Source organism: Zea mays, chromosome 6 (genome assembly GCF_902167145.1).
Source record: "Zea mays cultivar B73 chromosome 6, Zm-B73-REFERENCE-NAM-5.0, whole genome shotgun sequence".
In the NCBI taxonomy this organism is placed as follows: Eukaryota; Viridiplantae; Streptophyta; class Magnoliopsida; order Poales; family Poaceae; genus Zea; species Zea mays.
This window is the reverse complement of record NC_050101.1, coordinates 117,835,086-117,854,201: the sequence shown is the minus strand read 5'-3', so window position 1 is coordinate 117,854,201 and position 19,116 is coordinate 117,835,086. Positions and strand designations below refer to the sequence as shown.

The window sequence follows — 19,116 nt, the reverse complement described above, 5'->3', positions numbered from 1 at the left end:
AAACTGGGTGTGAGGAGATGGCAATGGGTAAAAACTCGCTGGGTATTACTTGCCCAAACCCGTACCCGCGAAGAAAAAATATGCCCGCTAAAAAACCCATACCCATGACGGGTATAAAATTTTGCCCAAACCCATACCCATGCGGGTTTCGAGTACCCAACGGGTTTCCCATACCCACTAACATCAACATAAAAAATAATTCATCATGTAAATGACAATCAATACATTAATAAGCTAGCATAAAAGGAACAAGTGATAACTAATTTTAGCCTAAAATTTATTACATTAAGTTTATTTCAATTAGAACATATTCAATTAATAATATTATGAGACATATTTATAAGGAATGTTGATTTTAAGGCGGGTTTTAAAAACCCATGGGTTTGCGGGTATGGGTAGTGGAAGAACAAACCCATGCCCACGTACCCGTTGGGTTTCTATTTGAACCCATTAACAAACCCATGGGTAGAGAAATTGACCCAAACCCATACCCTAATAGAGCAAAACCCCACCGGATTTCGGGTAGCGGGTACCCATTGCCATCTCTCTGTGTGACACACATGGAGGTTGGGGGAAGGTTCTTCCCAACCCACGCCTGCCCATAGTGGCCGTAGGCCTTGGGTTGGGACGTCTTGGTCTTGTCGAGGCCAGGCTTCGATGAAGTTTCGACCAATTGTGGGTGATGATGGGCCAAAGGACGACGATGTTGCCCTTCCTCCATCGAACGCCTCTCCCATCGGGGGTCTCCGTCTTCATCCTACCGTCGCCAAGTGTAGCTCTCATGAGGTGCCCACTGACTTCACCACGTGTGGTGCTACTTTGCTTCAGGAGGTGAGGTCTGTTGATCCGACTACTCATATCAAGAGCCACATGTTTTAGAATCTATTTCATGTTGATTTCTACAACACTGTGATTCTTGCAAAGAAACATCGATCGATAATCAAGCAGAGAGCTATTAGTTGGGATGAATGCGAGAAAATGGGATATAGAAACATGACTAATGCTCTAAGGGCTTGCGAGGCTCAGAAGATCAAGACCATTATGACTATGAAATATGATTGGAATGATGAGGCTATTGCTCAATTCTATTCCACCCTTTGGGTGAAGAGGGTTGATGAAGAGTTTGATGGTTATGGATACCTGGTTATGTATTTCTATATTGAAGGCCATTGGCACAAGGTGAGCTATCGCAGATTTGTTCACATTCTTAAGTTTTTCTGACGCTGACATCAGTCGTGAGAATATTTTTATGCATGATTATCGCTTGCCAAGGCATGAGAAGCTGCAGGATATGTGCATTTAAAATGATAAGGATTTCTAGACCACCACAAATATGCACATGTACTATAGGTACTTGAATTATCTATTCAGAATGACCCTCCTCCCTAAAGGGGGAAATCATATGAATGTGCTCGGAGAAAGCAGAGTGCTTATTTACTTCATGAAGCCTAGCAAGAAGGAGATGATCAATGTCTTTGATCTTATTTGGGAAGAAATTGTCCATGCCGCTTGGACACAGTATAAGGGATGTGTTCATGCACCCTTTATCATGAAAATGATTGAAGTTGACTCAAACTTGGTTTGAGAAGGATTGTAAGCACACTCTGTACACCCTTTACTGGATTGACCCCAATAATCCAGTCGGTCATTCAAAGATGGCTACTAGTGGGTCTGCTGGCAGCCACCTCTTCCTAGCTCTTTCCCCTGTGCTGCTGCCACTTCTCGTTCTATGGACCGCAGTGGGCGAGGAACATGACGTGGAAGAATGCCTAGTCCTTGGTTGTGTCTGGCCTGTGATATTGCTGGAGTGTTTTCTATCTGCCAAAGCCATGTAGCCGACACCATTGAGCTACGTCGTGAGGCTAGGGAGACAGATGACAACTTGCGCCAGTTTGCTGCATCCATGGGATATGAGACACCTGCTTGACAACCTGCTGCTCCCCTTCATCAGTATCTCAAGGATATCAACCAGTGGCACCTACACAGTATGGTGTTCCATTTATCACTCCTTAGTATGAAAAGGAAGAGTTTGATGATGTTGGTGGGACTTTGGTCACTCTGCTGCTCATGCTCCTAATGACTCTCACCCTTCCTTCTCTGCACCTCCTCCATATCAGGGTCTTTCTTCCTCAGCATATCCTCTAGCAGATATCCTCCTCGTGATTTGACGTTTGCAGACGAGTTAGCTGAGCATATTTTCCCTTCTTACCCTCCTCCGGGCTCATATGGCAGTCCTGGCTCATATGGTGGTTAGTGAGTCTGTTCTTCCCGCTCTTTTTGGTGCTTGGTGCCAAAAAGGGGAGAAGGTTGTGCTTTTTGGTGTGGGAAGCCCCTCTATCTAACTATTTACGCAATGTCATCTATAATATTTATGTTGGATGCCTGAAGTCATTTGTGATGGTTGTGGAGCATTTGTGGTGATTGTGGAACACTTGATGGAACATCTATTGTAATAGTAAGTTAGAGACTTGTTTCGGTTTTAATTCCATTATGTGTTATGTTCTCTCATGCCATGTGTTTTAAAATTTTGTCTTAAGTTGTTTGGTGCATAACTTGTCATATGCATTATCACAAATTTTTATGACACTTTGATGCACCCCTCGAACACATGTGTATCATGTAATTCATTCACCTTATTTGTAAATGTGATGCAATTGGCATTTTAAGTCAACTCATAAGTTCATTACATGCACATATTTAGGGGGAGTCTCATATACACATGTATTCAAAAGTTTGTTGAATTCAATTATTATCTATATCATCTTTATTTCTTTTGGTATCAATCACCAAAAAGGGGGAGAGTGTAAATGCAATTAACCTCTTAAGGGTTTTGGTGATCAAATGATAAAACAAATAAAGACTCGAATGAGTTTGCTCCAAGTGTGTACTCAGTTTATGCAAAGTCAGAAGGAGTACATGAGAAAATAATAAACGAAAAAAGAAGCGAGTGATGGCAAAATACTTCATATCTCGTGTTATGCTTCATATGGTTCCAAGCGAAGACCCTATAAGATTTATGTTTGTTGAGTCGTAGTAATTGTCGTACAATTAAGAGGGATCCGCAAAACGTAAAGATGGTTGTATGAGCTCAAGTTTCCTTTTCCAAAGCTTATTACACAACCAAGTTCTCGGAGTAAATGTACATAGTTCTTGTGTTGGGAAATCATCTATGGTTTAAGGCGATTGAATCTACCCCAAGGGCAGTTTCAACCTACTTTGACTAGAGGAGCTCTCTAGTTAAAAGCGGTTGAACTAGCATCTCAGAGGCGGTTCAACTGAACTTGTCTTCCGGACCTCTCTGGTAGAAACTAGTTGAACCAACCCGTAGGAGTGATTCATCTAGCTCTTTTTGCGATCGACCGTTTTACTACCCTCTGCTGCATAGACTGTCAGCTCTGCTGCATAGGCGGTTGAACCGGCCTTCGGTCAGAAGACCGTTCTGCAAGTCCTGCTGCGCATGCAGTTGAATTGGCCCTGGAAGACGGTTTAATTAGGGTAGGGTCAGTTGAGGTTTACGGTTGAACTGACTTGTTGAACCAAGTTTGCCTCTAATCAATACCGGTTCAACCAGCATTGTCATGCGGTTCAATAGCATAATGCAAAAAAAATTCAAACAATTATCCTTTGAGAATCACATATATATATATATATACTCCTCTCCCTCCTCATTCACTTAGGCCACTTCACACCTTTACTTTTGACCTAATTTCAAACCAAAGCATTATCTCTCTCACACCTCAAATCTAATGTCTGTGTTGCTATGTATATTTTGAAAAAAAAAACACCATCTGAGTGATGGAGTGTAAATGTGAAAATTATTATTTATAAAATATAATGAGCAATTAGAGAAATTAGAGACGTTAGATCTAATATAAATGATGATGATTTAATATAATAGTGTGCACCAAATTTCTATGTACACCGTATATGTTCTCTCGGTCAAAATAGAATACAAATCCTTTTCCCAAATCCCACACCTATGGCGATCGTCGGCGGCGGCGGGAGCTGGAGCATCCACGGCCGCGCTGATGTCACATCCCGCTACGAGGTCCTCGGCCGTGCGGGCTCCGGTTCCTATGCTGATGTCTACCGCGGCCGCCGCCGATCCGACGGTGCTGCTGTCGCGCTCAAGGAGGTCCACGACGCTGTCAGCGCTCGCAGCGAGGTCGAGGCTCTCCTCGCCATTCCCCCTTCCCCCAACGTTGTCGCACTCATCGACCACTTCCCCGGCGGCGATTGCGACGACGACGTCCTCGTCCTCGAGTGGCTCCCGCTCGACCTCGCCGCCGTTGTGCGTGACGCGAGGAGGCGCGCGGGCGGGGGCGAGGGAGGGGAAGGCATCCCCGCCTCGCAACTCAAACGGTGGATGCTGCAGGTGCTTGAGGGGGTCGCCGCGTGCCACCGCGCCGGCGTCGTGCACCGTGACCTGAAGCCTGAGAACCTGCTCATCTCCGAAGACGGGGTGCTCAAAGTCGCCGATTTTGGTCAGGTTAACATCTCTGAACCTTAATTAGTCTCGATTCGTCGGTTGAACTGGTGCCTTTAGTCAGTATGTGGCTTGGGAAGGCTTGTAGATTTGAAGTAATTAGTGTTTGCATGTGAATCATCTGTTTTCACTCAGTAGTAGTGACATTGTTTCACTGGTATATCTGTTGATAATTAGTGGTGGGAATAATGTTAAGTTATCTGTACATGATATGTTGAATTTGCTGGATTGACGTTCATATTTCTTTCCCCTGTTACGTTGGTTGTTAGACATCAAAGGGAGCCGCTCTGCAGTTTTTAACAATGTTTGTAGCTAGCACCTGCAGATAGCTACAACTGGTTAGTTTTCAGTTAGGGAGGGTCATAACTTGAGAAACATACTTGTATTTCAGCAAAAAAGTTCACTTGAACTGAACGATTGTTGTAGTGTTAGCATAGGAATTGAGGAAGGTAGACATCAGGAGAATAGGTTTAGATGATTTTACTTCAGAGGTCAAGTTACAATCGAGTTCTTGATAATATATTTTTGTTTCCTCTCTTCTAACTTAACTCTCACTAAATAGTCCTCCCTCGGAGCACGTGTGTGCCATCTGTTATGTCACCTAGTTGGGACTCTTTGCGTGCTCGCACGGCCGTCTGGCTCTCCCCCCTCTTCGTGTCCCTTCTGGTATAGTCACCTGAGCCACCAGTTCAGTAGAGGTGTCGATGCTGCTGCTGACATATAACTGGGCACCTTAGTTATAAAAACAAAAGCACCTGGTTACCTTATATGTTGCAGAGAGGACTAGTTTGATAACCTAGAAATTAGCGGTTTATGAACTGAAATTTGCTAATAGCTAGCAATGATAACTATTCAATGCTTGTAATATGAAGCGTTAAGTGTTTGTTTTTCAATGGGATTTGATTATTTGCTTCTTTACATTTTGTGTAGCGGCAAGGTGTTGCATATGATTAATAAAATGTTGATGCAACTATATACTATACTTAAGTTATAGGTTTGCAAAGATGTATTTGATTTTACATACGATTTAATGGCCTTTGGGCATATGACTTTTAAGGTACAACTAATGAGAAGCAATTTAAGTGTCTGGAGGGACATGGTTGTGGAAGGACAAAAGATTATGCACTTGTAGAGCTGGAACAATTATTTAGTTTTATATGTTGGTCGTCTAAATTAGCTGGAAAGACTATGCACTTGTAAAGCTGGAAAGATTATGCACTTTGTTTATAGCAATCTTATTGGAGGCTTCATATATTGTGTGCACATGCATATAAGGAAGTAACAGAATGATAATTGGTTGATTACATCTATAATGTGATCGACGTGCAATGGTGTGGTAGTTAGAGATATTTGATTCTTCAGCTTTTGTCTGGATTTATTACTTTTTCTGTTTTTGAATAATTGACAACTGTTTTAACAAAATATGTGTTTGCAAATACTTCTCATCCCTTGCTTCCCAATGTGAAATTTCTCAATTTGTTCTATCTTACCTGATCCTACCTAGTACTCATGTGCCCAACTCAATTTTCTTCGATTTTCTGCCCAACTCTATTTTCTTCTGTTTTTTTTTTTGCATGATTGGGAGTCCAATGCAAGAAATTTCTAGAGCCCAAGCCAACTCACATTGTCTTTTGTGCTACACAGGTACTGTAACAACAATGTAGTTCTGCTCACCAAAGGCAATTTGATCCAGGATTTGTATAAATGAAAAAATTGCGCACATAGATTAAATCTATTTCACAAAACATCAAACTTTGTTTAGTTTCTTGGTTCCACACTGAAATAAGTAACTCTTCAAGTGTCAACAAGCATGTCAATAGTGGTGGAGATTCAAAGATTTTGATTGCTGAGCTTCGTGCTTGTTCATGAAACAGATTCTCTTTTATAACAAATCACGCAACAGGTTTTGTTTCACAATTTCAAAAATATAAGGCATTATCCTTTTCCTTGAACTCTCAAGAGAGCTGAATTTCATCATATTAAAGAAGAAAAAGTGGTAAGATCCCTTACAAGACACCTGCACACAGAGAAAGTTCTAAGATTACATTTGCACCCTTGGCTACTATATTAATAACTTTGACCAATGCATACCCTTCCTCTGGTGCAAAAGCAAGCAGGTAGGAGATACCTTGAGCCACATTCATACCCCATATTTGCAAATCCTCACTAACAAAGACAAGCGCTCCATCTAGATTAGGAGAAATACCATAAAAACACATCAATTGCAATGTTTCCAGATCTGCCTGGTCCTAAGAGAACAAGGGAAGTAAGCTCTTTTTGGGCAGGACCATTTAACTGTATAATTTATCCTTGCCAAATAGTCATCCAAGGAAGTATATCCAAGCTGTGGCTATAGATCCTGAAGGCCAACCAGAATTGCTTTGCAAAGACACATGTGATTCAGTAAACGCTCAATTGTTTCTTCGCCTTCATCACAAAGGTGACATTTAACAGGTAAACCCTGGATAAACCCAGTGCAAGGGTAAACCTAGTGCTAGTGACTCCCACATGATTGGGGTTTGTGAAAGTAATAAACCGAGGTCGTGAATACGGAGAGGCTGCTTCGAACTCACGACCTGGTGACATCTAACAATTAAGAAGATTAACTAGCAATAATATAAGGCATTAGTTCTGGTTATTTTTTTGTACCATTCTAAGCAAGAAGTGCCGAAGTTAAACTTGTGTCCTGTAAGTGTACTCATGTTCTCTGAGAGTCAATGGTATATTTGTGACCTCTGTTTCAATTAGTTGGAGCTTGACCAAATTTGCTTTTGTTGACACATACTCAGGCTAGGATACTTCAGCAGTCAGCACCTACATTTCAAGAAATGTACCCACACGAGCAAAGTTCAGGCATGGAAACATGGGTTCCACAACAACAACCAGCAGTGCTACAAGGGACAGAAGAGGAACCAACATCTTATGAATCAGATGCTACTGCTGGTCAGGAGCCAGAGACCCTAACTGCTGCTGACTACCTGCGTGAACTGGACCAACTCCGAGAAAAATCCAGCGATGTTGACAAAATGAGCTTTCAGGATGAACATGCATCCTGTCTTGCCACGTGCAGCACAGGAGACATTGAAGATGATCCATACCCAGCCTCCTACTCTGACGATATGGAAGGCATAGGTGAAGATTCTGGTGCCTTCACTTCTTGTGTTGGCACTAGGTGGTTCAGGGCTCCTGAGCTTTTATATGGGTCAACAAACTATGGGCTAGAGATTGATCTCTGGTCGCTTGGATGCATTTTGGCAGAACTGATGAAATTGGAGGCTTTGTTCCCAGGGATATCTGATATTGATCAGATTAGTAGAATCATCAATGTCCTGGGCGATATAACAGAAGAAACCTTTCCAGGCTGTTCAAACTTGCCAGATTACAACAAGATTTCCTTTAACAAAGTTGAGAAACCGACAGGCCTTGAAGCATGTCTGCCTAACAGATCTCCTACTGAGGTTAGCATCATAAAGCAGCTAATTTGCTATGACACAGCAAAGAGGACCAGTGCTGTTGATCTGCTGAATGATCGGTACTTTACCGAAGAGCCCTTGCCGGCACCTATAGAAGGATTACATGTCCCGGCATCAAAGGACGAGGATGATGACAGCTCAACTGAAGAATGGGGTAATTACAGGGATGGTGTCTCTCGGGTTGACTTTGATGAGTTTGGTAGTATGGATGCCACCAAAACTGAGAAGGGTTTCAGCATACAGTTTTCGTGACGAAGAAAGACGTAGACGTACGGACCATGCGTGCCATGTCCAAACTAAGACCATATCATGGTATTTATCTACATGGGAGTTGAATTGCTGTCAACATAGACGAACATCAGTAAGCGATCAAAGGTTGTGCAATGTTGCTTTGGGTTTAACATTTTTTTAGTTTCTATGGAACTTTGTGATTCTTTGTACGGCAGAACCAGTTTTTTCCCTGGCAAGAATAAAACTGTGTGTGGTAGTCTGAAGTTCCTATCGAGATTTCCATTATGGCAGTTGGAAGCGCTGTCAGAATCGAAAGTAAAATAAACTCATCAGAGGAATATCATATAACATTGAAGTCCTTTCATGCTATGAATAATAAAGAGATTTGATATTAAAATTATTTAAAGCTTAGATGCTTAACAATTATACATTGTAGGAGCAAGAACTGCACAAACAAAATCCATAAAACTCTTATACCAGTTCTTATTCTAAAAGAAGTAAAAATCATATGCATGCTAATTTAAATAAACACCTAAAGTCATGCTGGATTCTGAACTTAACTTGGGGGTGATGAGTTGCTGTCAAACAAAACACACGTCTATTAAACTAGACTAGTCGGTTGCTCGTGCGTTACGACGGCTCACAATAATATCCACATAAACTATACACCAAAAAGATCTTAAGATTTTTTATTGATTGTCTCTGCTCTTCGTATAATATTTTTTATGAACGCACGGGTACCATAGGCAGCAAATCAGATACCCCATTCCTGGTCTCCCCCACTTCCAAGGTTTCGTAGAGTAGGAGGGGAAGGGAAGAGACGGACATACAAGTTCGTTGCTGGAGAAGGACATGACGAAGACCTGGGCATCTGGAGGCGACATAGGTAGTATACCGCTAGATACATATAAGGAGAGAGCACGCAAGTGGGAAAAGAAGCCCAGCCGGAGCAGCTCCAAACCGAGAGGCACCCGCACCAGGTGTCAGTCGGAGAAGGGCGAGAGAATGCGAGTGTCTTCCCAACCCTGGACCCGCCGAAGCGACACAACACCACCACCAACTCCATAGCATATGCCGACTGCTGCCACGCTACGGGCCTTGGTTGTGTAATATCTTAGGCCTGGACTCCTCATCACTATGATAACCTAAGCGTGGCAGGCGTCACTGTATCCTCCTCGACGGCACACACAGAGAAAGGCCAGGAGCATGACCAACTCGCCCTGTATCCGTGTCGACGAGCGTCGTTCGGCTCGCGGCTGCGACCGTAGGCGAGGTGAAAGGGAATTAGGCTTACACCTATTTCCTAAATTGATTTTGGTGGTTGAATTGCCCAACACAAATAATTGGACTAACTAGTTTGCCCAAGTCTATAAGTTCTACAGGTACCAAAGGTTCACAACAAGCCAATAAAAAGACCAAGAATGGGTTCAATAAAAGAGAGCAAAAGGGACAACCGAAGGCACCCTGGTCTGGCGCACCGGACTGTCCGGTGCACCACCGGACAGTGTCCGGTGCACCAGGGGACTCCGAGCTAAACTTCGCACCTTTGGGAAAACTCAGAGCCGCCGCGCTATAATTCACCGGACTGTCCGGTGTACACCGGACAATGTCCGGTGCTCTAAGAAGAAGCGACTCTGAACTCGCCGGCTTCGGGAATCTCCAACGGCTAGTCCGCTATAATTCACCAGACATGTCCGGTGTACATCAGACTGTCCGGTGTAACGGCGGAGCAACGACTACTTCGGCGCCAACGGTCACCTGCAGTGGCATTAAATGCGCGCCAGAGCGCGCAGAAGTCAGGCACGCGCGACGTGGCGCACCGGACACTCTACAGTACATGTCCGGTGCGCCACCGGACATCCAGGCGGGTCCAGCAGTCAGAGCTCCAACGGTCGAACCCTAACGGTCGGGTGACGTGGCTGGCGCACCGGACAGTGTCCGGTGTGCACCGGACTGTCCGGTGCACCATGCGATAGACAACCTCCACCAAACGACTAGTTTGGTGGTTGGGGCTATAAATACCCCCAACCACCCCTCATTCAAATCATCCAAGTTTTCCACCTTCCAACCACTTACAAGAGCTAGGCATTCAATTCTAGACACACTCAAGTGATCAAATCCTCTCCAATTCCACACAAAGCTTTAGTGACTAGTGAGAGAGATTTGCCGTGTTCTTTTGAGCTTTTGCGCTTGGATTGCTTCTTTTCTTTGTCATTTGTTCTTGCGATCAAAACTCAATTATAACCGAGGCAAGAGACACCAATTATGTGGTGGTCCTTGCGGGGAAGTTTTGTTCCCGGTTGATTTGAGAAGAGAAGCTCACTCGGTCCGAGGGACCGTTTGAGAGGAGGGAAAGGGTTGAGATAGACCTGGCCTTTGTGGCCTCCTCAACGGGGAGTAGGTTTGCGAGAACCGAACCTCGGTAAAACAAATCCACGTATCTCACTCTTTATTCGCTCGCGATTTGTTTTGCGCCCTCTCTCGGACTCATTTCTATTTCTAACGCTAACCCGGCTTGTAGTTGTGATTAACTTTGTAAATTTCAGTTTCGCCCTATTCACCCCCCCTCTAGGCGACTTTCAATTGGTATCAGAGCCCGGTGCTTCATTAGAGCCTAACCGCTCGAAATGATGTCGGGAGATCACGCCAAGAAGGAGATGGAGACCGGCGACAAGCCCACTACAAGCCACGGGGAGACTTCATCGGAAGAGTCCCGCAACAAGAGGAAGGAGAAGAAGGACTCCTCCAACAAAGGGAAGGGGAAGGAGAAGAAATCCTCTTCCCACAAGTCGCATCGGAGAGGCGACAAGCACAAGAGGATGAGGAAAGTGGTCTACTACGAGACCGACTCTTCATCACCATCGACCTCCGACTCCGATGCGCCGTCCATAACTTCTAAGCGCCAAGAGCGCAAGAAGTATAGTAAGATCCCCCTACGCTACCCCCACATTTCAAAGCGTACTCCTTTACTCTCCGTTCCATTAGGCAAACCACCGGTTTTTGACGGTGAAGATTATAATATGTGGAGTGACAAAATGAGGCATCATCTAACCTCACTCCACACAAGCATATGGAATGTTGTTGAGTTTGGTGTACAGGTACCATCCGTAGGGGATGAAGACTACGACTCGGACGAAGTGGCCCAAATTCACCACTTTAACTCCCAAGCCACTACTATACTCCTCGCCTCTCTAAGTCGAGAGGAGTATAATAAGGTGCAAGGGTTAAAGAGTGCGAAGGAAATTTGGGACGTACTCAAGACCCCGCACGAAGGAGACGAGGTGACAAAAATCACCAAGCGGGAGACGATCGAGGGGGAGCTCGGTCGCTTCATGCTTCACCAAGGGGAGGACCCACAAGCCATGTACAACCGCTTGAAGACCTTGGTGAATCAAGTGCGCAACCTCGGGAGCAAAAAATGGGATGACCATGAAATGGTCAAGGTTATTCTTAGATCCTTCGTTTTTCTTAACCCTACGCAAGTTCAATTAATTCGAGGTGATCCTAGATACAAGCTAATGTCTCCCGAGGAAGTTATAGGAAAATTTGTGAGCTTTGAGCTAATGATTAAAGGCTCAAAGAAAAGTATCGAGCAAGGGACCTCCTCCACGCCCGAAGCACAACCCGTGGCATTTAAGGCGACGGAAGAAAAGGAGGAATCTACTCCAAGTCGAACACCCATCGACGCCTCCAAGCTCGACAATGAGGAGATGACGCTCATCATCAAGAGCTTTCGCCAAATCCTCAAGCAAAGAAGGGGGAAGGATTACAAACCCCGCTCCAAGAAAGTGTGCTACAAATGTGGTAAGCCCGGTCATTTCATTGCTAAATGTCCATTATCTAGTGATAGTGACAGGGGCGACGACAAGAAGGGGAGAAGAAAGGAGAAGAAGAGGCACTACAAGAAGAGGGGCGGCGATGCCCATGTGTGCCGCGAGTGGGACTCCGACGAGAGCTTCACCGACTCCTCCTCCGACAAGGACGCCGCCAACATCGCCGTCACCAAGGGTCTTCTCTTCCCCAACGTCGGCCACAAATGCCTCATGGCCAAGGACGGCAAAAGGAAGAAGGTTAAATCCAAATCCTCCGCTAAATATGAATCTTCCAGTGATGATAATGCTAGTGATGAGGAGGATAATTTGCGTACACTTTTTGCCAACCTAAACATGCAACAAAAGGAAAAATTAAATGAATTGATTAGTGTCATCCATGAAAAGGATGATCTCTTGGACTCCCAAGAGGACTTCCTAATCAAGGAAAATAAAAAGCATGTTAAAGTTAAAAATGCTTATGCTCTAGAAGTTGAAAAATGTGAGAAATTAACTAGTGAGCTAAGCACTTGCCATGACACTATTACCAACCTTAGAAATGAAAATGCTAGATTAATTGCTAAGGTTGATTCACATGTTTGTGATGTTTCAATTCCCAATCCTAGAGATGATAATGTTGATTTACTTGCTAAGATTGATGAATTGAATATTTCTCTTGCTAGCCTTAGAAATGAAAATGAAAAATTAATTGCTAAGGCTAAAGATTTAGATGTTTGCAATATTACAATTTCCGATCTTAGAAATAACAATGATATTTTGCGTGCTAAGATTGTTGAACTTAATTCTTGCAAACCCTCTACATCTACCGTTGAACATGTGTCTATTTGTGCTAGATGTAGAGATATTGACATTGATGCTATTCATGATCACATGATCTTAATTAAACAACAAAATGATCATATAGCAAAATTAGATGCTAAAATTGCCGAGCATAACTTAGAGAATGAAAAGTTTAAATTTGCTAGAAGTATGCTCTATAATGGGAGACGTCCTGGCATCAAGGATGACATTGGCTTCCAAAGGGGAGACAATGTCAAACTTAGTGCCCCTCCTAAAAAATTGTCTAATTTTGTTAAGGGCAAGGCTCCCATGCCTCAGGATAACGAGGGTTACATTTTGTACCCTGCTAGTTATCCCGAGAGCAAAATTAGGAGAATTCATTCTAGGAAGTCTCACTCTCGCATTCCTAAACATACACCTTTGCTTTCCGTCCCATTAGGCAAACCACCAACATTTGATGGTGAAGATTATGCTAGGTGGAGTGATATGATGCGGTATCACCTAACCTCACTCCACAAAAGTATATGAGATGTTGTTGAGTTTGGTGTATAGGTACCATCTGTAGGGGATGAAGATTATGATGCGGACGAAGTGGCCCAAATCAAGCATTTCAACTCCCAAGCCACCACTATACTCCTCACCTCTCTAAGTCGAGAGGAGTATAACAAGGTGCAAGGGTTGAAGAGCGCCAAGGAGATTTGGGACGTGCTAAAAACCGTGCACGAAGGAGATGAGGTGACCAAGATCACCAAACGGGAAACGATCGAGGGGGAGCTCGGTCGCTTTCGTCTTTGCCAAGGGGAGGAGCCACAAGACATGTACAACCGGCTCAAAACCTTGGTGAACCAAGTGCGCAACCTCGGGAGCAAAAAATGGGATGACCACGAAGTGGTTAAGGTTATTCTAAGATCACTTGTTTTCCTTAACCCTACTCAAGTTCAATTAATTCGTGGCAATCCTAGATATACACAAATGACCCCCGAGGAAGTTATAGGTAATTTTGTGAGCTTTGAGTTGATGATCAAAGGCTCAAAGAAGATCAACGAGCTTGATGGCCCCTCCACGTCCGAAGCACAACCAGTCGCATTCAAGGCGACGGAAGAAAAGAAGGAGGAAGCTACTCCAAGTCGAACACCCATCGACGCCTCCAAGCTCGACAATGAGGAGATGACGCTCATCATCAAGAGCTTCCGTCAAATCCTCAAGCAAAGGAAGGGGAAAGATTACAAGCCCCGGTCCAAGAGAGTTTGCTACAAGTGTGGTAAGCCCGGTCATTTTATAGCAAAATGTCCACTATCTAGTGACAGTGACAGGGGCGACGACAAGAAGGGCAAGAGAAGAGAAAAGAAGAGGTACCACAAGAAGAAGGGCGGCGATGCCCATGTTTGCCGGGAGTGGGACTCGGACGAGAGCTCCACCGACTCCTCCTCCGACGAGGACGCCGCCAACATCGCCGTCACCAAGGGACTTCTCTTCCCCAACGTCGGCCACAAGTGCCTCATGGCCAAGGATGGCAAAAGGAAGAAGGTAAAATCAAGATCCTCCACCAAATATGAAACATCTAGCGATGAGGATGATGCTAGCAATGAGGAGGATAACTTGCGCATTCTTTTTGCCAACCTAAACATGCAACAAAAAGAAAAATTAAATGAATTAATTAGCTCTATTCATGAGAAGGATGATCTCTTGGACTCTCAAGAGGACTTCCTTATTAAAGAAAATAAGAAGCATGTTAAGGTTAAAAATGCTTACGCTCTAGAAGTTGAAAAATGTGAAAAATTGTCTAGTGAGCTAAGCACTTGCCATGAGACCATTGACAACCTTAGAAATGAGAATGCTAATTGAAAGGGAATTAGGCTTACACCTAGTCCCTAATTAATTTTGGTGGTTGAATTGCCCAACACAAACAAATTGGACTAACTAGTTTGCCCAAGTGTATAGATTATACAGGTGTAAAAGGTTCACACTCAGCCAATAAAAAGATCAAGTGTTGGATTCAACAAAAGAGCTAAGGGCCAACCGAAGGCACCTCTGGTCTGGCGCACCGGACTGTCCGGTGTGCCACCGGACATGTCCGGTGCACCAGAGGACTCCAACGCAAACTCGCCACCTTCGGGAATTTCCAGAGGCGACTCCGCTATAATTCACCGGACTGTCCGGTGTACACCGGACAGTGTCCGGTGCGCCAAGGGAGGTCGGCCTCAGGAACTCGCCAGCTTCGGGAAACTCCAACGGCTAGTCCGCTATAATTCACCGGACATGTCCGGTGTGCACCGGACTGTCCGGTGCAACTCCGGAGCAACGGCTAACTCGCGCCAACGGCTACCTGCAGAGCATTAAATGCGCGCGCAGCACGCGCAGAAGTCAGGCGTGCCCATACTGGCACACCGGACAAGGAACAGTAGATGTCCGGTGTGCACCGGACATCCAGGCGGGTCCACAAGTCAGAAGCTCCAACGGTCAGAATCCAACGGCAGTGATGACGTGGCGGGGGCACCGGACATGTCCGGTGTGCACCGGACTGTCCGGTGCGCCATCGAACAGACAGCCTCCCAACGGCCACTTTTGGTGGTTGGGGCTATAAATACCCCAACCACCCCACCATTCATTGCATCCAAGTTTTCCACTTCCCAACTACTACAAGAGCTCTAGCATTCAATTCTAGACACACCAAAGAGATCAAATCCTCTCCAAATTCCACACAACGCCATAGTGATTAGAGAGAGTGATTTGCTTGTGTTCTTTCGAGCTCTTGCGCTTGGATTGCTTTCTTCCTTCTTGAATCTTTCATTGTGATCAAGCACTCACTTGTAATCGAGGCAAGAGGCACCAATTGTGTGGTGGCCCTTGTGGGAACTTTGTGTTCCAAGTGATTGAGAAGAGAAAGCTCACTCGATCCGTGGATCGTTTGAGAGAGGGAAGGGTTGAAAGAGACCCGGCCTTTGTGGCCTCCTCAACGGGGAGTAGGTTTGCAAGAACCGAACCTCGGTAAAACAAATCCGCGTGTCACACTTGCTTATTCGCTTGCAATTTGTTTTCCACCCTTTCTCGCGGACTCGGTTTTATATTTCTAACGCTAACCCGACTTGTAGTTGTGTTTATATTTGTAAATTTCAGTTTCGCCCTATTCACCCCCCCCTCTAGGCGACTATCAATTGGTATCAGAGCCCGGTGCTTCATTAGAGCCTAACCGCTCGAAGTGATGTCGGGAGATCACGCCAAGAAGGAGATGGAGACCGGCGAAAAGCCCACTACAAGCCACGGGAGCACTTCATCGGAAGAGTCCCGCACCAAAAGGAGGGAGAAGAAGAAGAGCTCCTCCAACAAAGGGAAGGAGAAGAAATCTTCTTCTCACCACAAAGAGAAGAAGGAAAAATCTTCTTCCCACAAGCCGCATCGGAATGGGGACAAGCAAAAGAGGATGAGGAAAGTGGTCTACTACGAGACCGACACTTCATCAACATCGACCTCCGGCTCCGATGCGCCCTCCGTAACTTCTAAACGCCAAGAGCGTAAGAAGTTTAGTAAGATCCCCCTACACTACCCTCGCATTTCTAAACATGCACCTTTACTTTCCGTCCCATTAGGCAAACCACTAACTTTTGATGGTGAAGATTATGCTAGGTGGAGTGATTTAATGCGATTTCATCTAACCTCACTCCACAAAAGTATATAGGATGTTGTTGAGTTTGGTGCACAGGTACCGTCTGTAGGGGATAAGGATTATAATGAGGATGAGGTGGCCCAAATCGAGCACTTCAACTCTCAAGCGACAACAATACTCCTCGCCTCCTTAAGTAGAGAGGAGTATAACAAAGTTCAAGGGTTGAAGAGCGCCAAGGAAGTTTGGGATGTGCTCAAAACCGCGCACGAGGGAGACGAGCTAACAAAGATCACCAAGCGGGAAACGATCGAGGGGGAGCTCGGTCGGTTCCGGCTTCGCAAAGGGGAGGAGCCACAACACATGTACAACCGGCTCAAGACCTTGGTCAATCAAGTGCGCAACCTCGGGAGCATAAAGTGGGATGACCACGAGGTGGTTAAGGTTATTCTAAGATCTCTTATTTTCCTTAACCCTACTCAAGTTCAATTAATTCGTGGTAATCCTAGATATACTAAAATGACCCCCGAGGAAGTAATCGGGCATTTTGTAAGTTTTGAGTGCATGATCGAAGGCTCGAGGAAGATCAACGAGCTTGATGATCCATCCACATCCGAAGCTCAACCCGTCGCATTCAAGGCGACGGAAGAAAAGAAGGAGGAGTCTACACCAAGTCGACAACCAATAGACGCCTCCAAGCTCGATAATGAGGAAATGGCGCTCGTCATCAAGAGCTTCCGCCAAATCCTCAAGCAAAGGAGAGGGAAAGACTACAAGTCCCGCTCCAAGAAAGTTTGCTACAAGTGTGGTAAGCCCGGTCACTTTATAGCTAAATGTCCATTATCAAGTGACAGTGACAGGGGCGACGACAAGAAGGGGAGAAGAAAGGAGAAGAAGAGGTACTACAAGAAGAAGGGCGGCGATGCCCATGTTTGTCGGGAGTGGGACTCCGACGAAAGCTCTAGCGACTCCTCCGACGACGAGGACGCCGCCAACATCGCCGTCACCAAGGGACTCCTCTTCCCCAACGTAGGCCACAAGTGCCTCATGGCAAAGGACGGCAAACGGAAGAAGGTTAAATCTAACTCCTCCACTAAATATGAGTCTTCTAGTGATGATAATGCTAGTGATGAGGAGGATAATTTACGCACTCTCTTTGCCAATCTTAACATGGAGCAAAAAGAAAAATTAAATGAATTGATTAGTGCTATTCATGAAAAAGATGACCTTTTGGATTCCCAAGAGGATTTTCTAATTAAAGAAAACAAGAAACATGTTAAGGTTAAAAATGCTTATGCTCTAGAAATTGAGAAATGTCAAAAATTATCTAGTGAGCTAAGCACTTGCCATGAAACAATAGACAACCTTAGAAATGAAAATGCTAATTTGTTAGCTAAGGTTGATTCTCATGTTTGCAATGTTTCAATTCCCAATCCTAGAGATGATAATGATGAGTTGCTTGCTAGGATTGAAGAATTGAACATTTCTCTTGCTAGCCTTAGATTAGAAAATGAAAATTTGATTGCTAAGGCTAAAAATTTTGATGTTTGCAAAGTTACAATTTCCGATCTTAGAGATAAGAATGATATACTTCGTGCTAAGATTGTTGAACTTAATTCTTGCAAACCCTCTACATCTACCATTGAGCATGTCACCATTTGTACTAGATGTAGAGATATTGATGTTGATGCTATTCATGATCACATGATTTTAATTAAACAACAAAATGATCATATAGCTAAATTAGATGCTAAAATTGCCGAGCATAACTTAGAAAATGAAAAATTTAAATTTGCTAGAAGTATGCTCTATAATGGGAGACGCCCTGGCATCAAGGATGGCATTGGCTTCCAAAGGGGAGACAATGTCAAACTTAGTGCCCCTCCTAAAAGATTGTCAAATTTTGTTAAGGGCAAGGCTCCCATGCCTCAAGATAACGAGGGTTACATTTTATACCCTGCCGGCCATCCTGAGAGCAAAATTAGGAAAATTCACTCTAGGAAGTCTCACTCTGGCCCTAATCATGCTTTTATGTATAAGGGTGAGACATCTAGCTCTAGGCAACCAACCCGTGCCAAGTTGCCTAGAAAGAAAACTCCTAATGCATCAAATAATAATGCTATTTCATTCAAAACTTTTGATGCATCATATGTGCTTACTAACAAATCCGGCAAGGTAGTTGCCAAGTTTGTTGGGGGCAAACACAAGGGCTCCGAGACTTGTGTTTGGGTACCCAAAGTTCTTGTTTCTAATGCCAAAGGACCCAAAACTGTTTGGGTACCTAAAGTCAAGAACTAAAATTGTTTTGTAGGTTTATGCATCCGGGGGCTCAAGTTGGATACTCGACAGCGGGTGCACAAACCACATGACAGGGGAGAAAAAGATGTTCTCCTCATATGAGAAAAACCAAGATCCCCAACGAGCTATTACATTCGGGGATGGAAATCAAGGTTTGGTCAAAGGATTGGGTAAAATTGCTATATCACCTGACCATACTATTTCCAATGTTTTTCTTGTAGATTCTTTAGATTACAATTTGCTTTCCGTATCCCAATTATGTCAAATGGGCTACAACTGTCTTTTCACTGATATAGGTGTCACTGTCTTTAGAAGAAGTGATGATTCAATAGCATTTAAGAGTGTGTTAGAGGGTCAGCTATACTTAGTAGATTTTGATAGAGCTGAACTCGACACATGCTTAATTGCTAAGACTAA

General features: G+C 44.4%; 1 protein-coding gene across 1 annotated transcript; it reads left to right on the top strand.

Moving 5' to 3' along the window:
- The first annotated feature begins 3,957 nt into the window (after positions 1 to 3,957).
- Positions 3,958 to 8,453, top strand: LOC100284050 (CAK1AT). Its single transcript, NM_001156948.1, has 2 exons — positions 3,958 to 4,489; positions 7,276 to 8,453. Exons 1-2 carry the CDS (start codon positions 3,980 to 3,982, stop codon positions 8,209 to 8,211), a joined length of 1,446 nt encoding a protein of 481 aa, NP_001150420.1. The 5' UTR covers positions 3,958 to 3,979; the 3' UTR covers positions 8,212 to 8,453.
- Positions 8,454 to 19,116: the final 10,663 nt, after the last annotated feature.

Bases quoted from the DNA above. Each gene is read 5' to 3' on its own strand.
- LOC100284050 (NM_001156948.1), top strand. From the start codon at position 3,980: ATGGCGATCGTCGGCGGCGGCGGGAGCTGGAGCATCCACGGCCGCGCT. The intron at 4,490-7,275 runs GTTAACATCTCT...ACACATACTCAG, and splicing joins AAGTCGCCGATTTTGGTCAG to GCTAGGATACTTCAGCAGTC.